The sequence below is a fragment of the Stylophora pistillata genome, chromosome 10 (assembly GCF_964205215.1).
Source record: "Stylophora pistillata chromosome 10, jaStyPist1.2, whole genome shotgun sequence".
NCBI classification, from domain to species: Eukaryota; Metazoa; Cnidaria; class Anthozoa; order Scleractinia; family Pocilloporidae; genus Stylophora; species Stylophora pistillata.
In genome coordinates this window covers 11,605,359-11,623,016 of record NC_142528.1, presented here as the reverse complement: position 1 = coordinate 11,623,016, position 17,658 = coordinate 11,605,359, and the positions used below count along the sequence as shown (strand labels likewise).

The window sequence follows — 17,658 nt, the reverse complement described above, 5'->3', positions numbered from 1 at the left end:
GAAGGCATATATTCTTGTGCTCTCTGAAAAGCATGATAAAAAACTGCTGAATCAGATGTAGTTATTGGTCAATAAGCACAAATTTTCACCTATTCATATTTAAATTCCAGGGCCAGAAATCATTTTCACGCAAAGGCCTCGAGAGCCGGAAATTACAAATTATGCCACGTCGATTACGGTCACAATCTAGTCGAGTTCTTGGTTTGTTTCCGTCGATTTCTGCCTCGAAATACATTTTCTACGCAATGGAGGGTTAGTGACAGAGCACTTCGATAACAAACCAGAGCGTCTGAAGTTTATTTGCTTAAATATTAAAATGTCCTACTTCATACTTAATTAAATTTCTTATTCCTCTACGCTCTTTATTTCCCTGCCTTCGGATCTTCCAAATAAGAATTTTCCTTTCGAAACGTCAACCATATCCGTTCGTCTAAACTCACCTGGAACTCGTTGATACTACCAAATGCTGTAAAATGAAGGAAAAATGCGACGTAGTAGCAATGAAAACTTAAAAAAACCCTGTCTTGCTTGCTGATTCACGAAATGCCACAAGGGCATGAGAAGTCTTCCCCCTCACTCAGCATCTTCTTATAAACATACGTCACAAAAATCGAATTCTTGGAAAAGCGGAAGTGATCTCACGGTGAATATGATTTGCTTTGTTAAACCGCTGATTGAGTAAGTACGCACTAGTTAAATATAAATGTCATTAGGCAGAGACGGACCAATGAGATTTAAAACGCGTGAAAAAATAAAACGTATTGGACTAGTTGTAAACAGGAAACTATACTCTAACTTTCGTTGGCATGTAAAATGACGAACCAGCCGATTCTCGGAAACACGCCACAATCACGCCCACCATTAATTAATCAAAGTTTCTCAGAAAAACCACGTACCGGTGAAATTCGATATTCACGGCGTACCGCTATCGAAAACATTTCGACAAAAATAAAATTGAAACGTCTTGAGGTCACACTCTTGGTCAGCTATTCTTTTGTGATAGAAATAGAACTCACCTGGAAAAAAATTAGTAAGAAAAAGAGAAGGTCAAAAGGATGATTTGTTTATGATGGTTCTAGTGATTGTGAGATAGAATTCCGTGCCGTGTAGTATTTCATTAAAGGTCAACGATTACCAAACAAATTCGGGCACAAGGAGAGAGAAAACGGAGTTAATTATTTATTGTGTTACTGAGAAATCAACTCGTCTATGAGAATAAAAGAAATAAAATCACTTTCGCTGCTGAATCTAAACTCAGTAATGCAATTTTATAAGTTCCCTAAAAAATAATTGGACGATGGATCTTTAAAACGATTATAAAAAATGCTTATCATATTATTGTGTCAATTTCACATTAGGTGAGTTGCTACTTGGGTTGGCACGTCATGTTCCTGACAGGGTTATTCATTTCATCCACGGAGCATAGACGAACCGGCTAAAAACATCTAGTCACATTTAAAATCAAAATTCAAGATCTCACACCGTTAACTTGTAATCAAATAAATCCTAGTCTAATGGGATGCCTAGCATAATTGATCGAGATGATAAGTACATGTAGACTAAAACGCTTGACTCTCTCATGGTATCACCTAATCTCTACCACCCAATCACTGAAACTTCTCAGGTAATAAACCTCGTCAGTTTAAAATAGCCCAGCAGCTTACATACGATTTACTTTGCATTCGTTAACAGAAAGAGCGAACATTTGATAAGGGCAATTTTTTTTAAAAGGGAAATTAAAACATGCACGGTTTTGAGAAACACCGTCGTGTGAATATCGTTTATTTAATAACTGGTTCATTTAACATTAGGTTAATCTCTTCATTTACACAGTTAGTAATCCGAGCCTTTATTCAATGAGATTGGTTCGTTGAAGTAAATGAAGATTATTAAAACGATTGACGGAATTAATCTACCTTGCACTGATCAACCTTTAGCAGATTAATGAAGTGAATAATTACGTTAATATCTAAGTAATCAACATCGTATTCCATTCCACGCTGAAACGCTTGACCAAGAGAAGTCAGAGGTACTTGGAAACTATGACAGTCATTTGTAGGTCACTCCTTGACAAAGTAAGAGGACAGACTGACTCAAAAGCAAAAGGTTCAGATTAAGGAAGGCAAACGACACTTAACGAGAGCATGACCGCCGCTTGAAATCCTACTAGGCCCTTAGCGATGACGTTTTAATCAACTCTAAGCGGAATTTTTTCGCCCAGGATATAGGGAATTCAGGTCTTACATACCTATATACATACATACATACATACATACATACATACATACATACATGCGTTAATTGACCACTCCCCATGGGGGCTTTTCAGGGACAATTCCCACCCAGCAACCACCCCAGGGAAGGACATCCATCACACAGTAACTAATCTCGTGCATGGGAAATTAACGTCTCCTACCCCTAACCCTGCAGGAGACGGGACCTCCATTTATTCGTCCCTATCCGAGAAGAATAGAGTATCTAACCATTTCTTAATAGAAAGGTAGCATATTCTTCTCACTTGTTTTAAGACCTTGAGTGTTGGTCCGGCCGGGGCTCGAACTCTCGACCTCCCGCACAACAGTCCAGCGCTCTATCCAGTGACCTCACTTTTCCTTTCCTCGATCGTTTCTTCGTCTAATTCCCCTGATATGCTCTTATTTCCCCTCGCCGTGGGGAAATATCTCACAGAAAAAAAATAACTGCTATGAAGAGAACTGCAATGCTGGGACTTGATGTTGTCTTACAGTTTTAAATAGAAACGGTCATCGGATAACACTGTAAAATCGCTGTAACATTGACTCTAGGTGATTAAAAGTGCCTCTTTCCCAGCTTAGACCCTCGCACAAATCAAACACAATCTGCGGAAAATATTCTTGCGCCACTTTAATCTCTTTGAAGCAAATGCTGCTATTCACATTGTAGTTCTTATCATGTCTCCCCGTTTTATTTCTCTGGGAATTTACCTGTTACGATACTTAAAACACTCATTGGTACTGAATAAATATAAATCTTATATTTATATTTTGTGGGAAGACTTTCTGCATTAATTAGCCTCACTGTGAACGATTGCGTTGAACACACGTTAAATAAGAATTGATTCGTGACGAACGTCACACTATTCTTTGAATATTTGCAACAAAATATTTTACTGTTCTTTAGTAAACTTCAAGTTTATTCAAAATGGCTTTGTACTGTAATCAAATACTTTTTAACTGAATTACTTCACTGAAACCAGTTAAACGGTGTGTTCGCCATAGAAAAAGGTTAAATTGTGTCCATCTAGATCACGCCTTCCAGAAAACGATACATGCGGTGGGTGGTGCGTTGTCAAATGCAATCACCACCTTAAAGCTAGGAGCACGAATTCGATGGAGGACTCTATCACTCATTACCATATCATCTACATAACTAAACCCTTTCCTTTCATAGGGAGGAGGTATGTAACTTGTTCAAAGTTTTAACTGTTCGCCGTAAAAGCCATCACCCCATTCAGACCCTTATAACTGAGATTCGTGTTCCTGTCAATCGTGATTGTTATGCCAGAGAAAGTTTCTTGTACTAATCATGATCTTTTATGATAGACTGAGGTCATTTGATGAATCATGAGACACTTTTGACTGCCCGAGTTCCTGTGGTAATAAGGAGAGAATGCTTTGGAAAAACAGCATACATATGTATAAGGAATGCAGTAGGTAAGTGAAAACTCGTATCACATATCAAACGTGTGCATGATGATTTCCCTCGGTGATTTAAAAAATACTAAGGCCCGGTTCAGACGCCGTACTTCAGCGGAGCCGAATCGAATTCAACGTATTAAGTTCATGTGAAGCACGACGTCTGAATCAATTGGGAACGGCTAATTTAATTTAGATCGGCTCGGTCAATTAATCCCGCCTGACTCAGCCGGGAAGAACGGCTGTAGACCGGCCTTGATTCAGACGCCGTACTCCACATGAGCCGAATCAAATGCATAAATTATTGAAATTAGTATAATGTATTGGTGGTTTTTACATATGAGCACGCGTAAAGGAGTGTTGCAGAGGAAAAATGGCGGCTTGGCGGGCTGAGTGAAATGATGCTGACAGATATTGAATGGGCGCCCTATTCTACGTCTTTCGAACTGACTGATTCTTCGCTCTGTTGGTTCTTTGGTCATGATGTCGTTGTCCTCTGCATCAGCAACGTCCTTTCCCGCCTCTTTTGTGTATCGTATAACGAAAAAAGCGACAGCATGGTAATCTTTGTTTTCTCCAAAAATTGAACATTTATTGCATATGGGAATTTCACATTTCAAGGAAATATGTTTGGTCGCGCCGAAACACTTACTTATCAACTGCCGCACTTTATTTAGGTACTTCTTTAGAGAAGTGACCAAATAAAATACTTAAAACTTCCTTACAACGACCATGCCATTCAATTAACTCTCGTCAGTTATTTATAACACTGCGCCGGCCCCGGCCACAAATTTACTTCAGTTAATTAATTTTGGCCGAAATAAGTTCGGCGTCTGAATCAATTCAGCCAGGATTAACTAATTTAGGTCGGCCTAAAGTTGAATTCGATTCGGCACGGCTGAAGTACGGCGTCTGAACTGGGCATAATGCTCCCAGATTTTGTCTTCTCCACTGTTGTTTTATTACAGAAAAATTATTGTCAATCTTATATTCCTGGAGAGAAAATCCAGTTCTGCTCCTGTGATTTGAAGCAATTATGCCTATTCTTATTAATGGATAAACTAGATGCTCAATTTTAAAGCGATAAATGGAGAATAAAATTATCCTTCTTAGGTTGTTTTTACACTCCTTTTAAGAACCTGATATTAGCTTTTTGAAAAAATAAACTAAAAAAAGATAAAGAACTTGGCTTGAAAGAGAAATGCGAATATCCTCTCACTCTCACCAAGTCCCCCGTAATCCTTTCAATTCCTTTCTTTTTACTCCTGACCTACAAAACGTGTGCTCAAATCAAACTAACATCTCTGGAAGATGATATAAAAAATGGTCAAGGCTTGGCTTCGTGAGTAAAAATTCTCCCCCGACTTAAATTTCATTTCAATTCAAATAAAAAAAAAATCTGTGACTCGAAGTTCACCCAGTTATGACCAAGGCCAATCCTCGTTCACAAGACAGCCATTATCTTCGTAGTGCTGTAACAATCTTTTCCACGCAGGATCCAATTCCAGAAGATACTTGTTTCCTTAAGGGAACAAGATGAAGCTTAGTTATTCTAGTTATTCTAATTATGGTGCCGTATACTACAATCCTAAAGCTTTAAATGTAAACTCAACAAACATGACGAAGAAAATGTGATAAGGATTTAAACCAAACTTCAGATACTCAATTACAGAAGACCCTCGTGAGTGACCATGTCACGTTGATTTTTAATATGTATCTCATTTCTTTAGAGGATGAGATATGATTGCTGAAAAGACTGCGTGACAACAAAACCAACCAAATCTTAGATTGTGTACTCGATTTTCACCTGATCTAACGAGAGTAAAACTGCATATCTCACCTATAATGCAGAGTCCTCTACGTGCTCGAGTGAGCCCCACGTTCATCTGATGCTCATCAGTCAAGAAACCCAGATGTTCACGAAGCCAAGAAAGGGAAGGCTCGGGATCTATTTCGTCACGCTTCACCGATCGAACCAAAGATATAACGACGTAATCCCATTCACTCCCTAAAAATTGAAAGAGGAAGTCAATAATCGAAATTCGAAACTTTACGAGAGCTGCATCTTCTTCCAACGCGCACTATTTTTTTTTTTCTATTTTCAGACCTCCTTTTTTCTGTTTATTTTTTTTTGGTATTCTTAAGAGAGTCTTCTGACAATAGCCTTTCTTTTCATTGCCTTACCTTGGCTTTTAGTGATTGTTGTAACTTTGATATCCTCATACGCTCCCTTTAAGAGTTCACTGATTTTGCTTCGCTGCTCTCTGTAAGGTGACAGAATAACCACATCTGACTTCTGCACGTGGGCCACGTAACGGTTAACAAGATGTTTTGCTATTTGAACCTGTTCGCGAGGAAAGAGAAAGAAGTGAGACATGGTGACTTATTAGCCACGCAAAGCTTCAGTCTAGCCAAAGGAACTCGGGTAGACAGTTTTTAATCGAACGATGAAGGGTTAAGGTTCCTTTGCGACTCTCCTTTGACGGTTACAATTTACTGTACATCACGTTAACATGCTAAGACAGCAATATATGTCTGAGATATACAGAGATTTTAGGAGGATTTAGTCTGGACCAGTGTTCGTCCTGGGAATAAATATACTCTCCAGATAGCGGAGTCTCCGGCAGAGGGGGTCGGGCGGTTCCACTGTGCTTCAGGAAAAGTTGCAGATTAGCCATATCATCGTCTTTGGAAAATCCTATTATCATATGATAATTTAACCGTAACCCATGAATAATGCCTCTTGTGTGATTAAAAATCTTAGAACAGGCTTGGAAAATATTCAAGTTACTTGAAAATCCAGCTAAGAGGACTTGAGCTGCCTTTGATCACCTCATGACCTTTTGTTTGAAAAAATTTTGATACAACTTCTTCCCTAAATTTTTTCTTACTTTCTCAAACTTAGTGAAAATTTACTTACCGCTTTATGAACTTCTTTCATATTTCTCTTAGACTCCTCGTTGCTCTCTGAGGTTGCTATGGCAGCAGACTCCTCTTGCCCTTCTACGTGACAGAACACAATTGGTAGTTTCCTTTGGCGGCGCACTTGCGCGGGCCAAAAGGAAACTGGACTAGGAGCACGTGACTTCACCACGTCAGCAGTACGTAGCTTTCCATTATAAAATTGTCTCGATGGAAATTCACGAATTCCATCGTGCTAGAAATGGGAATAGACTAGTTTAAAATATGTCTTTGTTAAGAAAAAAAGAGTTTAAGTTGCATTTTTTTCCTACAAAAGAAAATAAGCTGTTTATTCCTGATACTGTAATCTTGTTTACCACCAACACAATAAAATAAATCCTTGGACGGATAAGTCAGTTTTCGTGGACATCGATTCAGAAAACTATGCGTATTGCAACTACACCCTTAAAGTAGTACGTTGGATGCTAACAAAGGTAACCAAAACACCGCATCTTAGGTGGGTAAGATTTAAGATTGTCCTTAATCTATATGAATATGTGGCGTATGCAGTCTTCAGTAAATATCTTACCATTCTGTACTGAAGTTCTAGCATCATAGCTCGTTTAGAGTGCCTCTCAAACATTGACACACCCAAGCCAAGTGTCTTTGCAACATGGTCTTGTACTACAGGTTGCAGTTGTTTGTGATCACCAATCAAAACCACCTGTTTTGCTGTTGAGCACGTGATAGGCACGAGTGATTCAGGCTCCATGCACATGCCACATTCATCGACAATGCATTGCTGGATGTTGTCGCAAGAAGAGACTATCCTAGGACTTCCCGAAGCTACACAAGTACATAGAATGATTTGAACTCGAGACTCTTGAAGCGCCCACTTTTCGGCCAGTCCAATGATCTTTGGGGCAAAATTTAAAAAGTCATCATTTATCTCAAATAGATAATTGTAGGGAGATTTATTAACATTCTTTTTGGATTATTGAAAAATAATATAACCTTTAGTTAGTTACCCTGATTGTCTCTCTAAGAGAGCCATACGGAACATATCACTATGTAAATCTCAATCACCTTTAATAGGTGACTTAGTTTATCAATTAAATTACGAGAGCTCAATCATTCCAATATTAGAGAATTCCCACCAATCAACAACCTTCCCATCTACTCCGTCTTCACTTCTCATATTGAAGCATTAGTCAAACATTCACAAATCTCTTACCTTGCAGTAGTTGGAGACTTCCTCTTGGCCTATCGTTTCCTTCATCGCTTTACAATGGGCAAATCCCTCTTCATATTTCCTTAGCTTCTCTGAATAAGGGCATTCAGGACCTCTGATCACGTGGTGAAGGGATACAGACTTTATTTGGTCACTGGAAACTTTTAGTTCGTCATCACTCCTCGTTTCTCGAGCTGGCTTCAACTTGTTTGGGATTGGGAACTCTTTCTGCTCAATCTGATCACTATAAACCCTGAGAACTTTCAAATCTGGTATTTTCAAAAGGAGCTCTGGTGGTTAAGATGAAACTTCATGTAAGCTGTTAGGATTTGCGCGGGATTTATTTTAAATTGACTTAAAATTGATATTTTACGAGCTAACTACCTATTACTCAAGTTTTGCGTCACCAAATTGAAAGTTAATGATACCGGTCACCTGTACTTTAAATAGCGCCACCATTGTCGGAATAAGTTATTGTTAAACGATTGAAGATTTCCCGATAGGCAACACTTTTGACCATATGACGTAATATGGTTACCACAATTATCACTACGTAAAAGCTCTCTGTTAGCAAGGGTCTTAATGGGGTCTTGCGCAAAAGAGCAGCAATTGTGAAAGACTGAGAAATGTCACGCGATCTAACAACGCATTTACAAAATTTCATTTCCAAAACAGCTAATATATATCTATTCCAATATTTACGCATGCAAATTACTTTACGCCTACCACAACAAACTTGAACATGAGGTCAGCCCTTTCATGTTAGTATATTCCAAGTCAATGTGATTAAATTATATGAAAATCAAATTCTAAAGCGAACAACATCAAGCTAGCTTAGAGCATTTTCTGTTAGATTGGCTTGTCTTTCGTGGAAAATTACTTCGGGACCTCATGGAGTGCCAGCGCAATTTGGTTTCTTGTGAGACGGAATTTCTGACTTTTCTTCCCACCACAGCCTACCTGTAACCACGTCCACAGACTTGTTAGATGGTCCACAATAAATAACTTGAGGTGGTGATTTGTGTACTCCATCGCATTCAGTTCCATCTGTCTGTTTTTTCAACAGCTTGTAAGACTTTTTCGTCTTGTTTTGTTCTGCGAACCAGTAGGCGATGTGTGCTCCTGTTACGGTTTTCCCAGTACCTGAGCAAAATTATTGTTTTGTTTGTTTGTTCGTCAGTAACATTCACTCGTAAGTGAGTTGTCACAAGGTTTCATTGCTGCCACTTGTACTGAAGTTCAGAAATGGGTATGCGAGGGCTTTTTTCAGTTGTAATAGAATAAGTGACGTGGTATCTTCCCGTACATTATAACTTAAGTATAGTACATTGTACTAAACAGTGTTTATAAGTGAGATCATTCTAAAGCCTCTAATCGCTTTTGGACGTTGATCAAAAAACACAGACTCCTACCTGGTGGACCCTGTATAAGCGTGAATGGATGACAGAGTGCTTGTTTGACCGCGGCCTGTTGATATGTATTCAACCTCTTAAAACCAAACTGTGTCAAAAACAGGCTCGTGGGGAGTTCGCCATGATTTTCTAACCGTGACCGAAAAAAAAAAGCATTACGAAGGTTTAATATCATACGGACGCTATAATCCAGACGTTTCGCGGAGATTCCTATAATTAATACCTTTTGATGGCTCTTCTCCTCTGCAAATGGCATGAACAAGCTCAGATGAGTGTTCCAAACTGCCTAGCGCTGCATACATTCGCCTGGAGGGTTAAATAAAAGTTAAAAAAAAAACAAATACTCCAAGACGTAAAAAATAAGTAATAGATTTAACTAAGCAACCAGTGGAGATAACTTTTTTTTATCGTGATGAAGCGAGTTAATACCAAGACCTCATATGTTGTTAATTCAGTTTGTCAGTTTGTTACACTTCGTATCGTGTCAAGGTTTAACTGTTCAAGATCCGCATAACTGTTTAGATACCACTACTTTGCTTGCTCAGTCAACTCACAGCTATTTGAAAAGCTTTTAATTATAAGATTCGAATTACTTCAACGATAAGAGAAATTAAGCAGAGGGCTTAACCAAGTAACTTACGATAGTATAGTTATTCATGTACCTTTGAGGAAGTGTTCTGTGGATGAGTTCTAAAGTACATCTGTGGCTTTCTTCATTGGAAACTCCCTCTGGCATGGTTGATGCCGATTGATGAAGGTACATTTTAACTTTTACAATCCGTTTTTCTTTAATAAAGTTTACACTCCTAATAATACAATGTGCCACCCAAAAGTCATTTGCACTTGCACTGCCACTTGAATCAGAATGTAGACTCTCTTTGGAGGACTGTGGGAAAGGGAAAAACTGAAATAAGCATGCTACATAGCAATGCCATCAACGTACAAGAATAATGAGTTATAGTAAATACCTTTCCGTGGCTTTCACTTTCCCCTGAAGGAAGTGACGTTTCGCAGTAAGACATACGGATACATGCAAGATCTCCCCCATAGAAATGTAGCTGTCGACTATCACAGTAGCTTGAAGGAAGTTCAAACTCTCCCCTTGTACTATCAGCCTTACGTTTCCAAAGCACGTTAAGGTTTTCAATGGTGAAACTATCATTCTCCTTTATCGCTTCCGTCGCCGCCTCCATTGCAAGAACTGGTTTCCAAGCCTCTATGTACTCTTCGATGCTTTCATACCGTCCCCTTGATGCTTGGTGTCGAGCTGTGTGCGAAAATGACTCCCTTGGATGCTTACGGTGTTCAATACAGATATTGAGGTAAGAATCTACCTTAAATAACTGGACATCAGGTTGGATGATTCCTCGTATCATGTGAGGACAGAGCTGCACAGACAGGAAATCGTATTTTCTGAGTGTGACTTTCTTCTCGTAAAAATGGTCTACTGTCCCCTCAGATAACGGCTGTGCCCCTTCATTGTGATGAGGATGCTTGTAATGGATTCCATGTACCTGGCCAGATGACTTTCTTTGAGCTGAGGTGTCCTTTCCACGATTGGAAGGCATGCCGCCTAGCTTTTCTTTTACTTCCTTGATTGTACCTATTAGCTTCTCCTCATCGTTAGCTCGAACCATATCTAACAGAGACACCCAAATATCAGAAGGAATTTCAATCGCTTCGCCAATGCCTCCGTATTTAGAAATGGATAAATCTGTGGTGTCTCTCTTGAAATCTGGCGCCACATACTTTCTGATTTTCCACTTGAGAACTATCGATTGCTCTTCACCTTTAGCTTCTTTTTTTTCCTCCACGGTCAGTAAATTAAGGTGACTGAGGGCTATTCTTTTGTCCTTGCTTGCCAAGAGATCATCTTCTTTGTGTAAGATTTGGAGACACATTGACTGATGCTGAATAGCTTCAATGAAAACTTGTGTTTCACGACACCGTTGTTGAAGCTGAGTCGCCATGTGGATCCTCCTGCAATACTTTTCAAATTTCCGTGCGTTGTCTTGCATGTATGTATAACGTCGACACACCTTTATGATATCATCTTTATTGGGGAGATTAACTTCGTAGCTGCTGGAAGGCGTCAATACGAGACCAATTAGTAGCCGATGCACCACGATATCAATATACCGCCTTATTGGCGACGTAAATTGTGTGTATCGAGGTATTCCGAGAGAGTAGTGGTAAATATTCTCGGGTGGTTGCTCTCCTTCACAGACACATCGAGATTCAGCCTGCATACGTCGAAACTGTGAAACAGCTGTGGCAATTTGTGGATGGTGGCTCTCGTTGCAAATCAGGTATTGAAGTGTGGGCAAGTCGTTTGACTCGACTGCTTGACATATTGCACACCAAACTTGCCTCTGGATTTTGAACTTGATGCTTTCATCATGAAAAGCTTCTAATAGTGTAGCGTTTGTTGTATCATTCTTAAACGTTGCAGATAGCGTAAGTGACATTCTCGTATACTTGCCGTACATTTGAATCCATTCGGCTAGTCTGTGATCTTTTGGTGGCAGTTGTATCTTCAGAAGTGTTAATTCAGAGTTCCTTCGTGACAACATTTTGGCCATTTCTTCATTTGCAAGAACCATCCATTCTTCTACTAGCTCATGGGCCTCAAAGTCATTTCCCTCGTTTTGCCAGTGATCATATGCTCGATCTCGGAGGCGATGAAATCTTCTCTTTTGGGCCAAGGAACTTAGCTGCCTGACCTTCCCCTTTATGTCCTCTGAAATTCCTGATGTGCCCGTATCTTTTTCGTCAATGATTATCTGTGCCTCAGTATAACTCAACCGACAACAGGATCGAACAACTGTGCGTTTTATCTGTGGCTCGCCGACTAGTTTTCCTTCTTCGTTTATGGTCACGAATACCGATACTGCTAGACGGTCCTCATTGGGGAGAAGGCTGCAAAAATTCTCACTAAGTTGGCGCGGAAGCATAGGAACATTATCATGTCCGTTGGCGGGGTAGTATGAGGTGCAACGTGAGAACGCTTCATCATCTAATGGAGTGTTTGGTCTAACAAAGAAACTGACATCGGAAATATGTATCCCTAAGAAGAACGTTGAGGGTGACACATTCTCTATCGTCAAGGCATCGTCAAGGTCCAGGGATGTGGGAGGATCAATGGTGATTGCATCAAAAACCTGGGTGCGATCATTGCGTTCTACTTCAGGAATATACCATCCTGGAGGAAAGTTGTCATCTACATACTTTAAAGTCTGTTCTTTAAATTCTCGTCTTACTCCGTGCTCAGCGTACGCAATCTCCATGCTACTTTTCAAGTCGTGTCCTTTCGATAGTGGTCGCACAACGATACCAAGAGGGTTGCAGAAGTCTCTTCTCCACTGAAGGTATTTTACAACAAAGAGGTACTTCCCACTGAGGACTTTCTCGCTTTTAAACATTCTTACTTTGATAGCTCTTCCGTTGTGATCCTTTTTGTACATTGGAATATCCCTACAAGTCTTGTCTGTAAGATTGACCAGTTTAGTGGCTGCTTTGTTGATGGGTACCATCACCCAAGGATGTGCGTAATCTGTTGTACATACATACTGACGTTCGTGTGGACTTATTATGTGTTCAAGTACACCTGAATAAGAAGGGAAATTCAGACAAGTTTCTAAGTTTAAAAGTTTAAAACTGGTTAAAAATAACTAGATTTCTTTTAGCTACTGTCGAACAATGCTTTTGTTGACTCGGAAAATCTCGAGTCTTTTCACAGAGATGTATGACGTGTTTTCTCAATAAATCGGATTTTAATGTTTTTATGAAGATTGTGGAGGTTAACGCATTAAAAGAAATTCATTGGAGGGAGATAAGTACACCTTCTTACCAACAACTCTTCCTTGGACTGCTGGCTCATTTTCATCGGCCTTTGAACGGGTTTTTCTCTCAGCTAGTTCTATAACAACTTTGTCTCTATCGAATGCTTGACGGAGCTTTCCTTTGATATAAATAGATGGTGTTTTGGTATCTTCTACTTCTGCATAGCCCACATGCGACTTTTCGGGACTAAGACGAAGATTGCAGACAATGTATTTCTCGGGTTCATCTGCAATCAGCTGCATTAAGACAGAGGGATCAAGAAAATCCTGTTGCTCTGAGGAAATCATGATTCGTTTAGCTCTTTCGGAAGGGGAACTGTAAAAGCCAAGGTTGGTTAGACGCACTTCAATACGGCCATTTATGACTCGTACCTCTGGGAACAGGTCTTTTATGTCGGCACCGCCATTGAATACAGGGCGTTGCATGTGCTCGATTGGTTGCTGTTTCAAGTCTTTCACCGCTTGAAGGGAAGGGAATTCGGAGTCCTCAAAAATCGATTTGCGTTCTGCGTCCATTTTTAGTGTTTCTTCGCATTTTTGGACAAAAGCCTGAATTATTTCGTCCATTTCTTGAGGGAATACCGTCTCGTCCTCAAGAAGGCAATCTTGAAAGTCGTTTGAATCTGCATTGTCCTCGTCGTCCCCTTCATCCTTATTCCTTTCCTGATCCTCGAGGTTAAGAATCGGTCGATCTCTGCTGTCCAAGTCATCAGCTTTGTGCGATTCTCCACTAAGGATTTGCTGGGCACTTGCCTTTCGAGTCTTGCTCTCTGCTTCGAGGACGTTCTCTACATTTTGCTCCTCTATTACCTCTTTTACATGTATCTCCTCTTGGACACTTTCAACTATCTTGTCTTCAGGTGATTTTGCGTCTAAGCCACTCTCGATCTTTGGAAGGAAACCTGGAATGAACGTTTTAGCTTCAGGATTGAGCTGGACACTAGCAATAGAAGCACTTATTTCTCTTGTTAGCTCCTCCATTGTTGTTCCATATAGGCCACCTGCCTTATTACATCTCTTGATGTAGTCTCTCCAGATTCCTCGACATTCTCCCACTGTGCACAGCGAGACAGGATCGCCAACTACTGCTATCATGCATCTCGCTCTCGTCACGGCTGTGTTTAGTAATTTTGGATCGGACAAAAATTCCCAATAAAGTTGTCGATCTGATCCACTGTTACGCAATTCTTCTTGCTGAGGCTTGCAAGTATGAAATGTGCGCACAGTACTGATGAAAAGCACCCGGAATTCTTCCCCTGAAAAGCGAAAGCAGTTTAATAAAAGAGGAGTAGGAAGCAGAAGATAAAAGTAGGTAAGTCTATCTATTTTTCATTTTCATTAGATGATTTAAAAATACGGAAGACAATACCTTGCACATTATGGATTGTATCCACCTTTACATCACTCAGATCTTTTTCCTTACGTAAGCTTCTTCGTATGGCTTTCACCTAAGAATAAATTATTCATCGTTTTCAAAAGAAGAATCTAAATCAAGAAGTTTCTTTGCAAGAATGAAGAATAGTTTCTATATCATTTCAATAATGTTTTTTTTTTCATTCTGGTATGACAACTGGGGCCTATCCGTACTAGCGACAAAATTTTTTCTTTAGACAAATTTTCTTTTATCACCAGCACTTTACAAGTGTGGGTGGTTTGTCGCGACTTGACAAATTTTGGCCGAAGCGAACAAATTTTCAAACGCACCGCCGACAAAATTTGTCCCGTGTAAAACCTTGGCAAAATCGACTAAATAAACAAAACCGAAATAAACTTGTCGATCATTCGTCGTAAACGCCACCACCGGTGTGGTAATTGAACTGAGTCTAGTCTACCAAAAGATTGCAGTAATTGTCTTTCGTTGCGAAACTCGCGGACTTTACAACTTCAAACAACTAAAGATGAATCCTGGTAATTAGAGTTTGAATCCATATGCAAATTTTGAGCAGGTCAGGCGCTGGAGACAGCCAGGGCAAGATACAGCGGTGGAGTGATTTTCCAGTCGCCACTTTAACAGTCCAACAATGAAGCGGTAGGTGTGGCAAAAGATTCAGAAGTGCCCACTCAAAGCAAAGGGAAAGGAAAAGCTAAATCGAATAAGATTACAGTGAAGTATAGTATCGTTGTTATTTTTGGCTGTTAACTGAATTTGAAAGATTTAACAGCTTCGACATTTTTCAATGCAGATATAAAAGAGGAGACAAAAGTTTGTCAAGACAAAATTTGTCCTTTGATTTTGTCGGGTCAATTCTAGTTTTGTCTACTAGTTAGGATAGGCCCTTAGGCAGGAAAGGGGAAATTAGCATCGCTGTGAGAACAGCGGCAAAAGTAAGGAGAGGCTCTATTTAAAAAATCGACAGTGGTTTAGCATAACAGGACGGAAAATGCGCGCACTGTAAGTACCCTCCCAATGTCCCATTTAAAGCCTTAGAAAAGTTTTCTAAGGCTTTGTATGGGACAACGGAAGGGTACTTACAGTGTACGCATTTTGCGTCTTGTCATGTGATCTGTGTTCTTATCAACAACGATATTTGTCATCACAGCGGACCAAAATGTTTAGCACCCACCAGACGCAGTGCAGTCGCTTCGTTTTTAACACAATATTGACGTAAACAGAACGATTCTTTCAGAGCATGCATCGCCAGAAATCGAGGACATTTTGCTCCCGCATTCATTGGTCAGCGGATTGGAGTCGAAAGAAAATAAAGATAGTGGTTAGGAAAAGTTCCATATTAAATATTGAGCGATTTAAGTTCTCTGGACCTTCTTTGTGGAGAAAAAAGCAAAACAAAAAAACAGCTTTGAACATATCTCTTGGTATTTTTAAGGCAGAGCGACTTATAGGAATTTGCTCTCTGATGTAATGCAAGCGTCAATCTGTACAAAGCTTCAATGTCCATTCAAACTGGCTTTATTTGTAATCGTCTACGGATGTCGGACATTTCGGAAATTGTAGCTTAAACCACTTGCATTAAATAATGGGAAGATCTAGGCAAATCTAACCTGAAAAAAGCTTTTTCTTCCAGTTGAAAACACAGTTTAACGAACGTACTATACAGATCTCTTTCATCTGCTTCCTAATTTTCGCGCGAGAAAATAAATTTGTTCAAGGCTCTACTTTAGTATGAGAGGGTCTGGATTGAGTTTATTTCCCGTCAAACATTGCTGAATAAGAAAAACAAATATGGCGACAGTTTAAAGGTTTCGCAGAGGGTTTTTCTTTTAACGCTTTCCCTTCTGGTGCGTTCTCAAGGATAGTCTCAGATCACAGACTCCACAGAGCAAAAATAGCAATTCTCAAGCTCTTTGGAAAGTATCTTATTGTCAAGAAATGTTTCTTTTTATGGACGATTTGCTTACTTCGAACTTCCCTTTATTTAATACGAGTCGGAGCTAGTTGACTTCTTGGAGGGTTGCTCCTCAAATCGACAATCCTTTGCCTTGGATTACGCTATATTTGAAACAGACTAAAGGAATGACTAGCCTCGAATATCGAACATTGCTGACATTGCTGGAAGTAAGTAGACAAACAGCTTTTGAATTATTTTTATGCTAGAAGTACAGCTTAATCTCTACTGAACTTGTTTCGAGTCGGAGCTAGGGAATACTCTGACTCGTATTTGTTGTATTTTGGATTTTTGTGGAAATCCCATACATTTCCTTACACAATTTCGCCGCCATTAACTCCTCAATACGCACGCGCGTCCGGCATTTTGACCCAAATTTCTGGCAATGGACACATTCCGTGACGAGTTGAGGCAAGCAGCGTTGTCTATACCGGCTTTTATGGACAACGGCAAATTTTCCAATCAGATTGCGACATTACTGCCAGTTGTGGTAAATGAAGGTTTTAAAACCGATCTGAAAGATAGCTCAACGCTCGACGTCTTGATCTTAGATTAACGTGTTAGGTATTTTTTTCACGGACTGAACCTGGCAAGGCCTCTCTCTTTTGCCTTCCACATTTCGATTCAATTGCCTACTTCAAAGGAATATTTTTAATGAAAAAGAGAAATCGTCTACAGGCTGATAATCTTGTGACTTCTTATCGTAATTAATGACTTTTTTGATAAGTACAATTACAAACCTGGTAACGATAAGACGACAAAACAGCGATATCAGTCAGTTTCTTGGAGCCCCAAACAGTAGGCCAACTGTCGGCAATCTCTTTCACTCTCTTCTCTACTTCATAAACTTCAGATAAGTTGAGATATGAATTGTCCTGCTCTTTTGTTTCCTTACCGCGTGCGGAGAAGAATAATAGGGGGCCGTATTTTGGGTGCGCCGGTTGGAACTCATGTCCGCGAGCAATCAGCTTTTTACCATAGAAATTTTCAGAAGGAAACTTGAGAATATGCTCATTGCATCGGTAGTTTTCCGTCAGCCACAAAACATTGGGTTCTCCATCTTCATCTTGTTTAGGTTTACTCTTGGAGACCTCAGCCTCATATTTTTCATAGAGGTCAAACAGCCTTTCAGCTAGTGACTTTTGAAGTCCCAAACTTAGTGCTTGGGGCGAATAGACTTCTGGGCTCATCTATCATGAGATGAAAACTAAAAATGTTTCACTCCTTTAAGTAACGAAGAAATCACCTGAACTG

At 39.8% G+C, this 17,658-nt stretch overlaps 2 protein-coding genes across 3 annotated transcripts in view; both read right to left on the bottom strand.

The window, feature by feature from the left end:
- Positions 1 to 991, bottom strand: part of LOC111346790 (3'-5' exoribonuclease HELZ2) — a 62,104-nt gene extending 61,113 nt beyond the window's left edge. Inside the window, exon 1 of the mRNA XM_088736290.1 lies at positions 441 to 991. The gene's annotated coding sequence lies outside the window, so the exon portion shown is untranslated. The remainder of the gene's footprint in view (positions 1 to 440) is intronic.
- Positions 992 to 2,859: 1,868 nt separating this feature from the next.
- LOC111336066 (3'-5' exoribonuclease HELZ2) overlaps positions 2,860 to 17,658 on the bottom strand; it is a 61,410-nt gene continuing 46,611 nt past the window's right edge. For both annotated transcript variants that reach the window (XM_088736281.1, XM_022942095.2), the window contains exons 25-38: positions 17,145 to 17,594; positions 14,430 to 14,508; positions 13,069 to 14,316; positions 10,187 to 12,825; positions 9,881 to 10,104; positions 9,442 to 9,524; positions 9,219 to 9,347; positions 8,767 to 8,949; positions 7,810 to 8,096; positions 7,165 to 7,491; positions 6,595 to 6,831; positions 5,859 to 6,018; positions 5,515 to 5,682; positions 2,860 to 5,196 (exon numbers count right to left, since the gene is read on the bottom strand). In XM_088736281.1, the coding sequence (XP_088592407.1) occupies positions 5,096 to 5,196; positions 5,515 to 5,682; positions 5,859 to 6,018; positions 6,595 to 6,831; positions 7,165 to 7,491; positions 7,810 to 8,096; positions 8,767 to 8,949; positions 9,219 to 9,347; positions 9,442 to 9,524; positions 9,881 to 10,104; positions 10,187 to 12,825; positions 13,069 to 14,316; positions 14,430 to 14,508; positions 17,145 to 17,594 (6,315 nt within the window). In that variant the 3' untranslated portion in view covers positions 2,860 to 5,095. The remainder of the gene's footprint in view (positions 5,197 to 5,514; positions 5,683 to 5,858; positions 6,019 to 6,594; positions 6,832 to 7,164; positions 7,492 to 7,809; positions 8,097 to 8,766; positions 8,950 to 9,218; positions 9,348 to 9,441; positions 9,525 to 9,880; positions 10,105 to 10,186; positions 12,826 to 13,068; positions 14,317 to 14,429; positions 14,509 to 17,144; positions 17,595 to 17,658) is intronic.